At 43.4% G+C, this 17,492-nt stretch overlaps 2 protein-coding genes across 4 annotated transcripts in view; both read right to left on the bottom strand.

The window, feature by feature from the left end:
• Positions 1–9,259, bottom strand: part of LOC105470558 (synaptonemal complex protein 2) — a 68,667-nt gene extending 59,408 nt beyond the window's left edge. Inside the window, exon 1 of one of the 3 annotated variants that reach the window (XM_011722647.3) lies at positions 9,162–9,259. The gene's annotated coding sequence lies outside the window, so the exon portion shown is untranslated. Of the gene's footprint in view, positions 1–8,804; positions 8,828–9,161 lie in introns of those variants that run through there. The other 2 variants (XM_011722649.3, XM_071079091.1) reach the window with 2 other exon arrangements.
• Positions 9,260–11,405: 2,146 nt separating this feature from the next.
• Positions 11,406–15,950, bottom strand: LOC105470559 (protein phosphatase 1 regulatory subunit 3D). The gene has a single exon (XM_011722653.3). The coding sequence runs from the start codon at positions 15,525–15,527 to the stop codon at positions 14,628–14,630; it is 900 nt and encodes a 299-aa protein (XP_011720955.1). The 5' UTR covers positions 15,528–15,950; the 3' UTR covers positions 11,406–14,627.
• Positions 15,951–17,492: the final 1,542 nt, after the last annotated feature.

Raw genomic sequence — 17,492 nt, 5'->3', positions numbered from 1 at the left:
GCCCAAAAATATTATACTTTTAAGAGATATACCTTAAATAAAGGGCTATAAAAAAGTTGGAAATAAAAAGAAAAGATATCTACCACACAAACATTAACCAAAATAAAGCTAATAAAACTCTATTACCGTTGGATTTAACACAAAAGTCCAACACAGATGGAACTGAAGAGAATCCAGAAACAGACCTATACACATGACCTGATTTACAATAAAGGTAGAACACAAAGCAGTAAGGAAAGAGGAAGATAATCTTTACAATTAATCTATACTGTTCAACTGGATGTTCATAAGAAATACAACAAAACCTCACTACTTCATACTAACCATCTCATACCATACGCAAACACCATTTCCAGGTGGAACGAAAATTGAAAACAATTAAGTTTCTAGAACATAATATATTAGAACATCTTCATGACCATGCAATAAGAAATAAGCAATAAGATTATAAAAAAACTCTAACCATAAAAGACAACTGCTAAGTTGGACAACCTTAAAATTAGAAACTATTGTTCAATGAGAACATATGGATACAGGGAGGGGAACACCACATACTGGGGCCTGGTGGGGCGGCAGGAGGGAGAGCATAAGGAAAAACAGTTAAGGCATGCTGAGTTTAACATTTACAGGTTGATACGTGCAGCAAACCACCATGACAAACATTTTCCTGTGTAACAAACCTGCACATCTTGCACATGTAGCCCAGAACTTAAAATAAAATAACCTATTGATTTTCTCAATCCATGAGCATGGGATTTAACAAAAGAAAGAACTCTGTTGGAAAACATCATTTAGAGAACAAGGTAGGCCACAGAGATGAAAATATTTATCTCTCATATATTATTCACTTGTGTGAATATTCACAACAGTTACTAAGTTATTTGGTTATCAGTTTATGTAAACATACTCTTGGAAATATGAACTGAACAAAAGGATCCTATTTTGGCACCACAGCCTATTTAATGTCATAGCCTCTGACCTTCCACCTTCAAAAGAGTCTATAACTCTGACTAGCTGCCTCACTTGTTAATGTATTGCCCTGGTAACAAGGTTATAATTAACATCTTTGATTCCTAAATGTTTTAAATACAGGTAAGATTTCTCCATCAAACAGAGGATTACTGGGACTACTACTTCTCCCAAATACATGTAGGTACTATAATTGATTATCAATCTGTTAGAGTTCATTTTTTAAGAAAACCAGAAGTTCATGAGTGTTCATTTAGATTATGTGAAGCACACAATATGCCTGCTTTAAAACTTCACTACTTTGTCAAAACCTCACGGAGAACTGTGGAAATAATAGCTCTGAATTTATGTTTGTCTATAGGCCGGAATTCTTCCTAATCCCACCTCCTAGTATTAAGGAAACAAACTTCAGAAGCAACAAAAGCAGCTTCCATTCAGGAATCTGTTGGGATAGAGTCTGTAGCCAAAACAAATATGGATTGAAGGAGGACCCTTCTCCTGTAAGACAGGTTTCATAAATCTGAGAAATTCCATAAGGGATGGAATTTTGCCAACTGCTTCTGTAACAACAAGAAAAAGGTTTGCTCACAGCTATGTGTGGACTCCATGTCACTGTATTAATTTCCAGGGTTGCCTTAACAAAGTGCCACAAACTGGATGGCTTAGAACAGCAGAAATTATCTCAGTGTGGAGACAAGATGTATGAAATAAAGGGGTCAGTCGGATCATACTGCCTCTGAAAGTGCTAGAGGAAGGATCTTTCCTGTCTCCTTAAGCTTCTGGTAGCTGCCGACATTCCTTGACTTGTGGCAGCATAAATCCAGTCTCTGCCTCCTTTATCACATGGTATTCTTCCTTTTAATTTTCACCTTGTCTTCTATGCATATCTGTATCCAAATTTCCCTTTTTTATAAATATATATTGGATTAGGGTCCACCCTAATAACTTAAATAACAAGTTAATAACTTAACTCGGTTAAATGCAAAGACCCTATTTCCAGAAAAGGTTCCATTATGAGATACTGGGAATTAGAATCTCACATATCTTTTTAGGGGAACACAATTCAACCCATAACAGTCACTACATAAAGCCCAAACTTAATTCAGTATTGGAATGCTGAAAACATGGGATTCAAAGAAGAAATAAAAGTTGAGGTTTTGAATGTACTGGATGGGGAAGGAAAACATGTCAAATAAGAGCTAGTAACCAGGGCAGACCAGGTTACCCCTGCACATAAGGCAGCAATGCCATCACAGGGTGACATAATCATAGAAACATTCCTCAAATGTAGTGCCAAAATTAGCCTCTTGCTGAAATATTTTCTCCATTTCAATTAAAGTGAAGCAAGTCAGATTCTGGATAACCAACAGAGATTGGTCTACTGGAAAGTTTTAAGAAAAGAAGACCATCATCTCAGGCTACTCTCTTCCCCTGCCCCCATACCACTGAGACTGCTCAATCGATCTTTAGCAGTGCTAAGTACTAGGTAATAGAAATTTTTTATTTTCTGAAATTACTGCAACAGGGACCAAGCATTGGTAATTTTTCTATGTTGAAACAGGTCTAGTAATGTGCTAAGCATAATGTACTACTAACTTTTGAATGCTTTAAAAGATAATGTATACCAGAACTTTGGCATTGAACTAATATAGTTTCTGAGAACATATAACTGGTACTTCCTTTCCATGGAAGACAGCTCAAGCTACAGCTGATGAAAGAACTCCAACTCCACCAAAGAATCTGACTGCATCTGAACATAATAAGATTTGTTGAGAATGCGTATTTGGGACTTTAACTTAAAAATTTTGGCCTTTAGACTTTTAAATTCAGAAGCAAAAAAAAAATGATTCTGGACATTTAAATCTTTCAGTCCTTGGTCTTTAACTTGTAAAGGGTTTTAATCTTTCAACCTTAAAGTTCCCTGAGATGTTCAAAACAGAAGATCTTTATATTCAAATTTGTTGGCATTTTACTGCTGAAACATCTTTATGTATTGCCAAATACCTTTATTCAGTACAGTACATCAAAGGCTCTACCATCTAGAGATAATTTGGAATGGGAAGTATAATAAACAATGACATTTCTGCCTTTCATTTATGATTAATTAAAATTAAAATTTAATTTTAATCTTCTGTTCTAACCCCAAAGTAGAATCTTCCACGGTCAACATCTAAAGTTCTTCCACAATCCAAAGAGAATACCCAAAAGAAGGTAATGGCCTCGTGAAGAAAGGAAAAGAACCATCCAGATAAATCTCCAAAAAACAGGTTAATAATTAAGTGAACAAAAAGCTAGGAAATGTTAGAGAGGAAGAATACCTTTTCCCTACTCCCAGCTTCTATGAGAAAGGCTGATTATACTATTGGCCTCTCTCTATTCCTTTAACTTACATCACCACAGAGGAGCTGGAAGTATTTGGTAACTTTGGGAAAGAAAATGAGTCAGGTTCAGCTCAACTCCACCCTTTTTTTTTTTTTTTTTTTTTTTTTTTTACATGAAAACTGAAAGAGGAGTTTCATGTTGTTTTCAGTTTTGTTCCTTCTGGAAGCTCTGCCCCTGTGAGAAAGTCGACATTTTGCTCGTCCTTTTTCTATGGAGTCAATACAGTAAGCTTTCTCTTCCAGGGTGGAAGGTAAAAAATGCAGGGCTGGAAAGGTCTAACTCGATTACCTTGCAGTGCCTTGGGCAGTAAGTTTGCTTAATTCTGGAGCTTAGTATTAGCAAATTCACTAAACCAACAACCTAAACTCACACCCATGAACCTAGCCAATATAGGACTAATGAAGGTTACTTTTTTTTCCTAATTGGTCAGAACCCAGGAAGAAAGAGGAATGCTGTTTGTCAGAGGACCTTTGAGAGATTCCAGCAAGGCTCAGCATAAATATCTATAGTATTCCTTTTATATGAGCAATAATCAGACAATTGAATTTTTTAATATAGAAAACTAAAATGAATAAATCTAACAAAAAAGGAGATATGATCTTTATGAAGATAATATACCAAAGACCTTAACAAGAGATACGAATACATGGAGTTGTTCCTACTCATTAACGGAAGGACTTATTATAAAACCATCAATGCTTCACTAAAATAAATATCTGAATTTCTAAACTTCAAAGCAATTCCAGTAAAAAACACAAAATAATAATTTGACAGATTTGGCCAATTCTTTTAAAATGTGTATGGAGGAATAATGCTGCTCTAATACTAAAATAACTTTTAAAATAGCAAAGAAAGATCACCTTATTTGATATTAAAACATATTACAAAATCACAAGAAATAATTATAAACAGTGAAGTATTAATAATGGAAAACAAATGGATCAATAAAACAAAACAGAATTCAAATGCATAGTCAAGCATATGTTGGAAGTTCATATCTGAGTCATATGGTTTCGCAAATCAGGGAAAGGTAAACTGGTCAATAAATAGTCTGGAAAAAGTGAATTGGCATGTGGAAAAAATAACATTAGAAATCTACTTTGCCATAAAAAAATTAGGTCTAGATAAATTAACTACCTAAATGTAAAAAGTAAATGTTTAAAAACTATTAGCAGAAAATACAGAAGGCTATCACTAAGATGTTCCAATATGAAAGAATTTAAAACAAAATGCACAAAACATAAAAAGTAATAGATTTTAACTTTTTGTGCATCACTGTAAAAGAAAGGCAGCATACTAGGAAGACATTTGCAATGGAATAAGAGACTAAGGATTAATATAAAAAGAATTATTATGAAGAACTTAACAAATCAAGGAGAAAAAAGCAATAACCCACCAGCAAAAATGGAAAATAAGAAGAGGTCATTCAGAAAATAAAACTCAACTGGCTAATAAAGAAATGAAAATGCTACCTCCATGGTAATCAGAATGCTAAGTAAAACCACCACCAGTCCCCTCTCCACCATCCACCAGATTGGCAAAAACTAAAGAGACTGATACTACCAAGTCACAGTGGGAATAAAGGAAATTGGAAATCATGTATGTACTCCTGGTGGGAAGTAAATAACTGCACTTTGAAAAAGAGTTTGATAGCATTGCGTAAAAATGTAAACTGGAATACCATATAATACAGTAGTTCCACTCCTAATTTTACACTTTAGAGAAACTCAAAAGCACAAAGGGAATATAAAAATATTTACTGAAGCATTTCTTCCAATATCAAGAAACTGAAACTGCCTGTCAGTGTGATGGGGGGGGGAGGTAAATAAACATGAAATGTGGTGAGTGATGCAAATGAATTCAGTAGCTGAATATAATGAAGAAGATCTCAGAATACGGTGCATCTCAAACACAATATAACACACACAAAAAAATGCAGAGATAATAGAATTTATGTAAAACCTAAAATATACTTAATAAAGGCTCATATGACTGTTATTGATATGTGTGTGTCTTTGTAAGACCACAGGGTACTTTATTAAAGAAGGATACAAATACTGGGCATATGAACATTGGATGATTTGCACAAGCAAAGAAAATAACCCTAGGGATAGGGAATAAAATGGATCAAAAGACAAAAAAAAAAAAAAAAGAATTTTAATTGTTTAATTTTTTATTTAGAGGAGTGTAGTAAAGCATGGTGTCCGGACTGAGAATACAATGGATTAAATTAACTTAATTCTGTTTCCTAAGGTTCAACATACACTCGTATATACCCTTTCAATCACCACTACCATTAGGACAAAGCAAAAGGGGCCCTTGCTATGCACTCTACATAGTGCAATCTCTTTCTCACTCTCTCTCTTATTATGGAGCACACAGGCATCTCTATGAGCTCAAAATCCAGGACTCAGAAAGTCTATAACCATGAACACATTATTCATTCTCATAACTCTATCCTTCAGGCCCCTGAGAAACACTTCCTTTGCTTATGCCTATGAAAGAAGGGGACTGCAATTAATTACACTATTCTGCTTACTTTATGTGTCCGAATTTTCCATAATAAAAAAAAATACTTAAAGAAGTCGGACAGTGTGAAGCCACAATTGAATACAAAGAAGGTTTCAGATTATGCTAATGCTAATATTTTAGTCTCTGCTTCAGAACAAAGATAGCATGTGAGCAAGTGCTTAGGTAAGAGAAAAGAGATATTGTCAAATCTTTCCCCTGCAAAGCAAGAATACAGCTGATTCTTGCATAAGATACTACTTCTTAACAGTGCCAAATGCCCATCTTCTTCCTTCTCTTTTTATTCCAATTTGTGACTCTAGAAATACTAGCAAATTAGTGCACAGTATTTGCAACAGTAGCACACGGTGGCTGAGGAACATTTTGTAGTAGCAAGCAATTCATATTAACATATATGTAGATCTAGACATAAACTACGTGAACATGATATGGATCCTTTACAGTAGACAGTAAGCAAATGCTAAAATAGTGAATAAATATACTGTTATAAAATATTTAATATCATAATTATTCAAAAATAAGCAATTCCAGTGTTAAAATTTTAAGGAAACTATTCATTAATTACAATTCTATGAGAATTTTAATATTTAAGAATTTTTTTAGAGAAAAATACTTTTATACCTATTTTGTGATATAAACCCAAATTTGATACATTTTGAGTATAACACATTTTGAGTAATTACAGTTTTAACCCTTAGATCATGGCTGTCAATAGTAAATAAGTAAAAATCTTCATTATGATTTTTAAAATAAAAATGAACTATATATAGTAACTTACAAATTATGTGAGTATTTTATCACTTATTCAGAGATTACTAGTTCATCATCAGATATCCGTAATAAATGTATTCAGTTATCTTTGATACTTTTCAGGATTCAATCATAAAAATAATAGCCTTGGCTGGTGGCTTATGACTGTAATGTTGGTGGCTAGCACTGTGGGAGGCCCAGGTAAGAGGATTGCTTGAATCCAGGAGCTCCAAACCAGCATGGGCAACATGGTGAGATCCTATTTCTACAAAAATAAAAGCCTGGCCTGGTGGCTCGCAGCTGTGGTCTAGCTAATAGGAGGCTGAAGTGGGAGGCCCAGGTTTCAGTGAGCCATGTTCACGCTACTGCATTCCCACCTCGGCGACAGAGCAAGTCTCAATAATAATAATAGCCATACACGTATTTTTCTATTTTGATGCAGTGAAAGTGTGTTTGTGAAATTTGAGACTATTTTATGTTACAATTTGAAAACTTGATTTAAAACTTTAAATACATAAAATGTGTTGTCTCCATTTATACTCTTTCCCTAGGGCCAGCAACTATTGAGGCAGGCTTGCCCATTAGCTTATGCTTTATCTGTTTTCACAACTAAAGCAATTTGAAGCAGTGTATTTTACAAAGTGCCCTGAGACATTAATTACAGCACAGAAAAAAGTACAGCCAAAGAGGCACAGAAAGCTAACAAGATGGTTTTAGTTTCTAATCTACTTTTTCATGAAGTCAGTCGGGGAAAAACAAACCAAGGAAAGCAAACTGAATAATCCAGTTACACACACACACGCCTCAAAGTTGAATGTATACAGGCCACAATAGTGTCAAAAGCACAGCACTACCCACAATATCAAACAAATAAACATTTGCAAATGAAAGAGAAAGCTAACTCTAAAAAGAAACAAAAGTTATACACTTATTTTTCCAGCCTCATGAGGAAACAATTTAAAAGATCTTTAGGAACTACTACTATGTAACAGAACGACTTCGGAAACCGAGAACAGAATAATAATGTTTCAAGAGAAGCGAGGACTTATGTGTCAAGTAAGCAGGTTTTGAGCCCCCGTTTACTGAACTGGGGGATTGGTTAGCGAGCAACACAGAGAACTAGTAAGAGGATAACTGTGTATCTGCAGGCAAGTAAAGTGGTTACGGTTAAAAACAGTAACAAACAAAACAATTTGGCAGATGGGGGAGGGAAAGATTTTCCCCCAAAGGAAAAATTGCTGAATGAACGCAAGCAGGAGTGGATTATTCAAAGTCCCCTCTGCCATGGTAACCAACACAGCTAAGGTGTCCAAAAAGACATTAAAGGCGAATGAAGGGGAGGGAAGGCGTCCTCCTCCTCCCATCATGACTAAAATAAAAATGTAGGCCGGGCGAGGTGGCACACACCTGTAATCCCAGCACTTTGTGAGGCCGAGGCAGGTGGATGACCTGAGGTCAGGAGTTCGAGACCAGCTGGGCCAACATGGAGAAACCCCGTCTCTCCTAAACACACAAAAGCAGCTGGGCGTGGTGGCGCGCCAAGTAGTCCCAGCCACTCCGGAGGCTGAAGCAGGAGAATTGCTTGAACCCGGGAGGCGGAGGCTGCACTGACCCGAGATGGCGCCACCGCACTCCAGCCTGGGCGACAGAGCGAGACTCCGTCTCAAACAAACAAAAACAAGAAAAAAGGAGACGTCACCGCGTCCGCGGATGCCGGGCCAGCCCGGGGCCTAGTCCAGGCGAGGCCGCACGTGGAGCCGCGTGTCACGCACCGCGCCAGGCCCGGCTGCGCGGAGGGGCCGGCGGGAGGGAGGAGAAGGGGCTGACGGCGCGGGGCAGGAGGGACGTCGTGCGCGCACCCGCTTTTTCCCCAGGCGAACTGGCAATGGCAACAAGGAGGCCGAAGGCTAAGTCCCTGCTCCCATCGCCGGCACGGTGACCCCTTTTTCCGAGGGTCACCCCCGAACCAACACAGCACACACACACCCGAGACGCGCCGCAGGCCGCAGCGCCACCCCCCCCCCCCCCACTCCGGTGCCCAGAGACAGGCGAGCAGCGGCCCCCAGGGGGCTCCCGGCGCCACCGCTTCTCCCTCAGCCGCCTCGGGCCGGCGACACGCGCAGCCCCAGGCCCGCTCCCCGCTCGCCAACCGCCCCGCCCCGCGCCTCAGCCACCTTCACAGAGTCGCCAACGCGCGGGGGCGGCTCCGAGCGCCCATTTCCCATCCCCGAGGCCGAGGCTGGCGAGGCAGGTGCTGACGGGGAGCCTCGCGCCTGCACCAAAGGGATCCCGCCCAGGGCCGGCGCCCACGCGAGCCACCCTCGCCGCGCACCCTGCACGGCCCACGCCCCGGCGCCTCCCCTCCGCCCAGTGGCCGCAGAACCGCGCCCCCTCCCCCTCGGCAGCTTCCACAACGGCTGCACCTCAACCGTCCGAAGCTTCTCGCCTCCCGGCTTGGAAGACCAAGCCGAAGCCGCACCCTCCCTCCGCGCCCCGCCGTCGGGGAAGCCCACCCAGACACTCGGCTCAACCTGCCGGCAGAAGGAGGCCTCCGCGTAGTGTCGGTGGAGTCGCCCCCGATGCCGCCCTGCGTCGCAACTCTGCCCCTCAGGGACCGCCGCAGCGCCTCAGGAGGCCGGCGGAAGGCGGGAAGCGCCCGTCCAATCCCCGCCAGGTGCGGTCGTTAGTGCGTCCAATCGGCGTCGCCGCCAGCCAGGCCCCGCCCCCCCCCCAACGCTCGCCCGGATCGCCCGAGGCCTGAGCCAAGGGGGACGCAGCGGGCGCGACTCAGGCCGGGCCCTCAGGTTAGTGGGTCCGGGCTGTCCCCGCGCTTCGGCCTTATCCTCCCTGGCTGCCCTCTCCTGATGAACGCCCCGCGAGCGGAGTCGCCCCCGCCAGCGAGGAGACGCGCCGCCTTGACTGGGGCCCTGGCCCCGGGACAGGCGAGCAGGAAGGGATGGAAGGGACGGAAGCGCGGGCAGGACTAGGAGGAGCCCATCGCCGAGCTATGCGTCCCCAAAGCCACTGGGACCCGGGACTCCAGCCAGCCCTGCGGAGGCGAGCCAGACCGGGGACCAGGGCTCCGGGGACCGGGGCGCCGGGCAGACGACTCCTGGGCGAGGCCTGGCTCCTCCCGGCAGGGGACGCAGGGTCGCCTGCAGGGTCGCCTGGGTGCGGGTGCCGGAGGGCGGGAGGGACCGCAGGTCCCGGGACGGGGTGCTGAGCTGGGTACCCAACAGCGTATTCCTAGGCTCTTTCAGACGTTTCCATTTAAGATACCCGTTTAACTTACGCAGCCAGCGGGTGCTTCTGTAAAAAAACGCAAGCCCTTTGGAGACAGGCACAGGCGGGAAAGGGTCCCCTTGCCCCTTGGCTCGCAGAGGGCGTCGGTGTTCGGTGCTCAGTCTTCTGGGTGTTTTCCCCGTGCTCCCGTTCTGAGATGGAAACTGTTCCACGTGCACTGAGATGCAGCTCGGTCTTTTTAACAGCTTCGTAATTATTTAATCATGTGGATTAACTTCATCCGAGGAATTCAATCCTCCACTGATGAGCCTACACTTCTATTACAAATAATACGGCAGCAAACCACCTTTGGATTAATCAACATTTGTGTCGGATACATTTTTAAAAGTTGAATTGTATGTGTAGTTAAACTTTTTATAGGTATCCTCAAAAATTTAAAATTATATTTTAATAACATTTTAATTTCCTATCTAAAAGGCACTAATTGTTTAAAAATATGTGATTAGGATTTAAATGTGAGGTGGAAAGCACCTGAAAAAAATAAACACAAGGCAATAGAATCAAAACTCAGTTGTGGACCAGAGCAGATCAAATCACATTAAATAAGCTCTCAGAGGTGTTTTAAATATTCTGCTTAGTTAGAATTACCAGCTTCTTGACAACTTTGTAACTACCCCTGTTGAACTTAATTTTGATATCTTAGTTTTTAAATTCAGAGCTGATAGATTACATATGCAATCTAAGGTACACAGGTGTATGCAGGGATTTGAGGGGATTTTATATGTTCAAAGCTTTCAATGCTTTTGAATTCTTCATATGTTTAAGTATTAATAATGTATAACACAAAATGTAAGAAGATGGTAGAGTGTTTCAAAATTGTGACCCGACAATTGTGCATAATTATTTTCACACCTAGTTTTCCGCCAATAGATTTAAGTTCCTTCATGATGGAGTTGCACACAGGAATTTTCCCAATACACTTCAAAAATTAATAGTGATGACTTGTTTACCTTGCTGCTTTTTAGTTGAAGAAAAGTGTTAGAGCCTTTTTTATTGCTTCATGTGTTCAGGAAGCCTGCAGATTATTTAGTAAACATCAGTAAACCACAACATGGAAGAAAAAAAGGGTATCACTAATTTTACTGTTAATTTTTTTTTTAGGTTTTAGACTGGCGTTTCATGAAAAACTGTATCAATTACAATTAAAATTTGGAAACTATGTGCAGTGGTTCACACCTATAATCCCTTTACTTTGGGAGGCTGAGTTGATGGGATTGCTTGAGGCCAGGAATTTGAGACTAGCCTGGGCAACATAGCTAGGGCCTATCTCTACAAAAAACAAAATTAGCCAGGCGTGGTGGCATGCACCTGTGCACCTAGCTACTCTATACCGGAGGCTGAGGTGGGAGAATTTTACTTGAGCCCAGGAGCTGGAGGCTGCAGTGAGCTATGATTGCACCATTGCACTCCAACGTTGGTGACAGGACAAGACCTTATCTCAAGAGAAATATCAAAATTTGGCTTTCAATTAATTCAGCTTTCTGAATCAACAAGCATTTATTTGGAATATTCTATATAACAGGTAGAGAGAGCACTGACTTTGAAATAGATTTGAATGCTCAATTTGTTGCTTACCAGCTATGGGACTTTAGGTGAGTTACAGTTATGCATTGCTTAATGATAGGGGTAAGTTCTGGGAAAGGTGTCCTCCTCAAGCAATTTTGTTATTGTGTGAATATCTTAGCGTTTACTTACAAAAACCTACGTGGTATATATACACCTCAGGTATATATAGTACAGTCTATTGCTTCAAGGTTGCAAACTTGTACAGTATGTTACTGTAATGAATACTGTAGACAACTGTAACACAAGGGTATTTGTGTATATAAACACAGAAAAGATACAGGAAAACACTGGTATAATTCCATGGACCCACTGTCATATATACAGTCCCCTGATGAGTGAAATGTTATGTAGCCTATGACTGTACTTAAACCTCTCTGAGCCTTATTCTTTTCAGCTAAGAAAAAGGGGACATTGTCTCCCAGGTAGCATAACATTCAGAATTAAATGAAATCACATATTTAAAGCACTTAGCATTGTGGCCAAGCAAATAAGGCAAGACAAAATAAAAGTAAGTTTTCTTCCCCCATGTGCAAGACTTTGTACTTAGGTGAGGGTCATCATCCGGAAGGAAGGCAGACACACACTCATTACTGCCTACAGAGTGTCATTAACTGTTGCAATAGAAGTACATTAGTGATCACATTCCCTGCATTCCTCTAGAGCTTTCTTCATATCTCATGCTGACCTGGCATATAAAATTGTATTTCCTTTTCTAAAAGACATACGCAACAACTCTGCTACTGAAGCTGAGACACAATGACAAAATTTATTTAATTTTTGCCAAGGCTCTACATTTGTCAGTGTTGTAGAAAGGATAAGACTTGCATGTGAAATGATTTAAACAAGATTTTCTAAAGCTTGGTTTTCTGTAATTAGGCCACAAGAAAAACGTACTCCAGCATAATAGAATGGCTCACAGCTACTTTTGCATATATACTTTAATATTTAGGCTTGGGTAAAATCATTTTAAATAACATATTAAAATATGTTTGGGGAGACAACCCAGCAATTGCACAGTCCACTAGAAAATTTTACCATCTAGGCAGTGTAACTGTTTTAGGGTCTGAAAGTTCTCCTTCAGCTGTTCCACAGCTTCTTTATCAACTAGGCAAATACATTTAAGCTTTTAAATTTCATAATGTCGATAGTTTTTAAAAGGCACAAGGAGGTTCACTTAATATTAAATATGTAACATTTACTTTATATTTCATGACCAGAACCTTTTTGGCAAGTGACTTTCACATAGATTATGAGATTCTCTACATGCCTTTAAATAAAATAAATCTGGCAGCTCTTAACTCATACCTACATTCTCCGGACAATTGTCTTGCTCTCTGTTGGGGGACCAGGGGCATAGCAGCCAAGGCCCTAACAGGCTTGCTGACCTAATTGGACCGTTTGTTAAATAGCAGGAAATGTAACCAGGCTTCTCTCTCTCTTGCATGTCAATGTAGTGAACAGTGCTAATAGCCAGAGATTGTGCAATTTAGTCACAATATTTTAAGTCAAAATTCAGTGTTCTTAGATCAAAAGATACCAAAGAAAGCCATCCCTGTTCTTTGAATTATAAGAGCACAGAGGTTGCAATGATCAGAACCAACTGGTTAAAAGCCGAAATGCATCCTTTCAGTATTGATTTGACAGATGCCAACAAGCATTCAAAAATTTAGAGTTAATTTCCTGGTGACAGGTATAAAACTGATCAGACTTGTTTCAACTGTATCATAAACAAACTTCACAAATTGGAGATCTAGTCCTTCTTGGCTTTTTTTTCCCCTACACCTTAATTCTAGCACCTGTTGTCAGACCACTGTTGAGCACCAAAAGAACTCAGCCCGGAGTTCTTTGGAGTTTTAAGCGATTGCCTAACTCAGCAGGGGACAGTGGTCTTGACTTACTGGTTGATAGTTTAAAAACATAAAAGAATTTAATATTTTAAAGCTGACAAACTAGAAAATGTTAGAAACTATCTGAAGGCACAAAGTATAAAGTTGGTGGGTACCTGATAAAACGTGATGTATGTAAATACAACTCAAAACAATTTAAAAGTATAAGTATTTGTCAATTATTTTTCCTCCAGTGCTCTGGCTATTGCTGAAAACACCTTCTAGTTCCACCTTGTAACTGGACTCCCAAAAGATGAATGCTGACATCTTCTGATGCTTAACAAGAAATAAAAAGTCACCTTAATCATCAAAAAGGTAATTGCAAAGGGCACTGTTGCCTGAAATTCTCTAGTCACCTGAAAACTGAAACAACTGAGGCAAGATTTCTTAAAATATTTAGGAAGGTTAAAACTTAAACAGAATGGCCTGATAATGATCAAACATGTACAGAGAAATACATGAAATCAGAATTGTGAATGCAGAGAAATAACTGTTTTGCTAGTTTAAAAGTTTGAAGCTTTTCCCTCCTCCCTAGCTGTTAATGTAGGAGACACACAGCCTAACCAAGACAGTCTCAATGCCCAGGAATGGTTGTGTGATGACTGATAAAGCAGAAATTTCTTGCCTATTAATAGTTTCCCACGGTTAGAAGGCAACAGCCACTGGCAATCAGATGCGGTCTCAGGTTTTCCTTGTCCTGGGGCAGGAATGCCTGGAGGGACCATGATGTGGGTCACACTGTACATTCTGTTTACTGTGGGCACAAACATACAACATAACTTTTTTTTTTAGCTTATTAAATCGAGAATATTCCTGAGGAGGCATCCGCTATGGGCTAACGGTCCCAACATCACAATAATAAATAACAGCTATGTTTACAGAGACACATTCAGGGCACATGCAAAAGCTTTTCCTAGCAGGAGGACTTGGGCCTTTGCAAAACAAGCTGCTTGGGCCTCCCCAGAGGGCCCACCCTCCCATGCACCTACCCCACTACCCTGCCCCAACTCATTACACAACTCGGCCTTCTGGCCACCTGAGGCTACTTTTTAGACCAAGTGTCTCAGACGTTTCAAGTAGAAGACAGGATGGGCCGCTGCCAGGGGACCTTGCCACAGAAAATTAGGTCAGAGGACTTGCAGGGTGGCGAAGAACAACCGGATAGATGTGAGAGCCCAGCAGGGAAATGACAGGAGGCGCAGCTTAGGTGTGGAGGCTCCACGTGGCTGGTCCCCACGTGACTCAGATGAAGTGGATCCAGCTCTCTTCGCACTCGCCCCGAGGCATGTGCAGCGCGTGGTTGCGACACGTGAGGCTGTAGTCTCGGCAGTCGTTGTTGTCCCAGTACTCGGCACCCGCCACTCGGTAGCGCACCGCGAAGTGCACGCGGGAGCCGAGCTCCAGCAGGAAGGGTGGCACTGGGAAGCCGAAGGTGAAGACGTCCTCCTTGCCCTCGGGGCCTGCGGGCCCGCGCCACCGCGCCACCGCCTCGTGGGTACTGCGCCAGCCCGAGAAAGTGTAGCGCACAGCCACCTGCTTCTCGAAGGCCACGTTGCACACGCGCACCGTACCGCTGATGCCAAGGTCCGAGCAAGTGACACGCTCCAGGCACACAAGCTGGCGCTGCAGGCGCTCGCCAAAGTCGGCGGCCTCGACGGGCGGCGGGAAATCGGGCACCAGGCACTGCAGGGTGAACTCCAGGTCCTGGCTGCTGCAGCACAGGTCAGAGTTGATGGCGAGCCGCGACAGCACGTGCAGCGGCACCGACGGGTCGTCTCCCGCGTTGAACACCTTGACTTGCGCCAGCTCCAAGCCCAGGGCGTCGGCGAAGCGCACGCGGAGCTGCCGGCTGCAACCCGGCCGACATGCAGCGCCTGGCGCGCCCGCGGCCTTCTGGCGGCGCTCGGGGGAGCTGGGCAGTGAGCGCGCCCGCCGCAGGATGATGGGCCGCAGGCGGGGGTCGCAGCCGGACGGCGCTGGCGCTGGCGGCGGCGCGCGGCCCGGGCTCCCCGGGGGCCTACAGGGCCGCGGCTCCAGGGCCACGCCGCCGTCCAGGTCCGACAAGCAGCTGAGGCTCCGGGGGGTTAGCTTCCGGGATCCCAGGGCGCTGGGCAGGACCGCGGAGCTCGGGCCTCTGGACATGGTCCCGCCGGCCGTCGGAAGATGGGAAGACAGGGATGAGGGACGGCCTCCCGACCCCGCGACAGCTCCCTCCGTGCTCAGAAGCCGCTGAGAGTTCTCCGTATCTGCAACCTGCGGGAGACCTCTCGGGCCCGGTACGCCCTACCCTTGGTTCGCCACCTTGCCCCTCGAGTCCTTGTCCAGGTCCTCCGCTTCTTGCAGTTAAAGAAATTGTAAGAGAGGGGGTGCTTCTTTAGTTGAAGCTTTCAGAGGCCTCCCGGGAGCGCAGGGTAGCGCCTCTGTTTTTTTTTTCTTGCTTTCTTGGAGGTTCTTACAAGAAGGCTGCGTTCCGGGAGCGGCCCCTCCCACTTCCCCGGTCCGCAGCGTTACTTACAAGGCTGCAACTTGACCGGGTGCAACTTCCTAGCGAGCCTCCGCCCCGCCCCTCGTGACGCCGCCTGCAGGCGGGCCCCCGCCTGCCCCAGCTCAGCCCGGGAGCTCCGCTGAGCTGCGCGCCGCCGCCTCCAGCTCCCCTGCTGCAGCGCGCCGCAGCCGGGCCTCCCGCGCGGGCGCCGGAGAGGAAGGAAGGCTGGCAGCGTCGTCACGTGTCCGCTGCAGTCGCGAAACAGGTCTGATCAATTTCTGTTTACGTCTGCCTGGACTGCGCGCCTATCGATTATAGACTTTGCACAAACGGAGGACAAGGAAAATGCATGCTGCGTGTCCTTAGATTTCTGGGTTGTGGATGGGAGGAGTGGTGGTGCAAAAACCGGCCTTGCCGGGATATGGTCGCAGGCTAATTTTAAACATCAAGGCCAGCCCACACTTTGGACAGGTTCACTGCAACCTGGACCCTTGGCCAAACCGAGGGAGCCTCGCTGCGTAGAGGAGCAGCGTCATGTCCACATCACCCAGAATGCTTTGCCGCACCAAATGGCCAGCAGATTCCCTTGAGGGTGGGGTGGGGAGGTGCTGCTGTTGTCTTCCTGGACTCAGCGCCAGAGAGGAAGACAGGGGAACAAGAGTTATTACCCGGTGATGACTTCTGCAGCTGCCCCTAATCAGCCTCTGGCGCTTGGGAAGCATATTTGTAGGCAGAATCTCCGAAACAAATCTTTTAGCTTTGTTTCCAAGCAAGCCAGAAACACCAACAAGGCCTGGAGCTTGTTTTCTGCCTCTTTAGTACGCTGCAAGCATTCGTGTCTCTCACCCGGTAGCTTTGAGCACAAGACCCCACAGCCTTTGGTGTAAAGCTTACCAGGTGAAATGAAGTGGAAAAGATGCAAGTGCACTTTCCAGAGAGCAGTTTGGGGCAAGGCATTCCATTAAGAAGGTTCCTTTTTACTGTCCAGAGGGACAAAGCAGAAAAAAACCAGACTAATGAAAGGGGGTTGATTCAAGAACATTTTCTACGTCTAAAATGAGTCAAGGCTGTTGATTGTGGTATAATTCATTAAATGTGAGAGAGTGATTTTATTTATCATTGGATGTAAGCTAACTAAAAAGGCTTACATGATTATTGTGGAAAAAATACAGGAAATTTTCAGGAAGAAAATAAAAATCTTCTGTAATCATATCTCTTATTTTACAGAGACAGGTGACATGGAAAAGAGAAGTACCCAATTTCCATTCAGTGCACTTTTAATAGGCCACTCAAAATGAGAGGGGAATAACAGCAATATGTGGTATGGGTCAACAATGTTTCACAAAGAGATAATATATAATATGTAATATATATGAATATATGGAAAATCTTATAATGGATTGATGTGATAGAGAAGGCCGAAAAATTGAATGGGAACATTCCTCCTAGAGTTTAAGCTCTTTCAGAACAGGGACATGCATAATCACTGCCATTTTTCTGGGTACTCCTGTAATTATTTGTTGAATGAATGAATGATTGGGCAGTACAATGATTGAACACTGGAATAAGACCTGACCTTATTGGCCTTCCAGATTTCTTCAACATGTTATTTCCAGGGAAGA

The sequence above is a fragment of the Macaca nemestrina genome, chromosome 15 (genome assembly GCF_043159975.1).
Source record: "Macaca nemestrina isolate mMacNem1 chromosome 15, mMacNem.hap1, whole genome shotgun sequence".
NCBI classification, from domain to species: Eukaryota; Metazoa; Chordata; class Mammalia; order Primates; family Cercopithecidae; genus Macaca; species Macaca nemestrina.
Note: the sequence above shows the minus strand (reverse complement) of the source record. Positions and strands in the feature narration are given on the sequence as shown.

Bases quoted from the DNA above. Each gene is read 5' to 3' on its own strand.
- LOC105470559 (XM_011722653.3), bottom strand. From the start codon at position 15,527: ATGTCCAGAGGCCCGAGCTCCGCGGTCCTGCCCAGCGCCCTGGGATCC.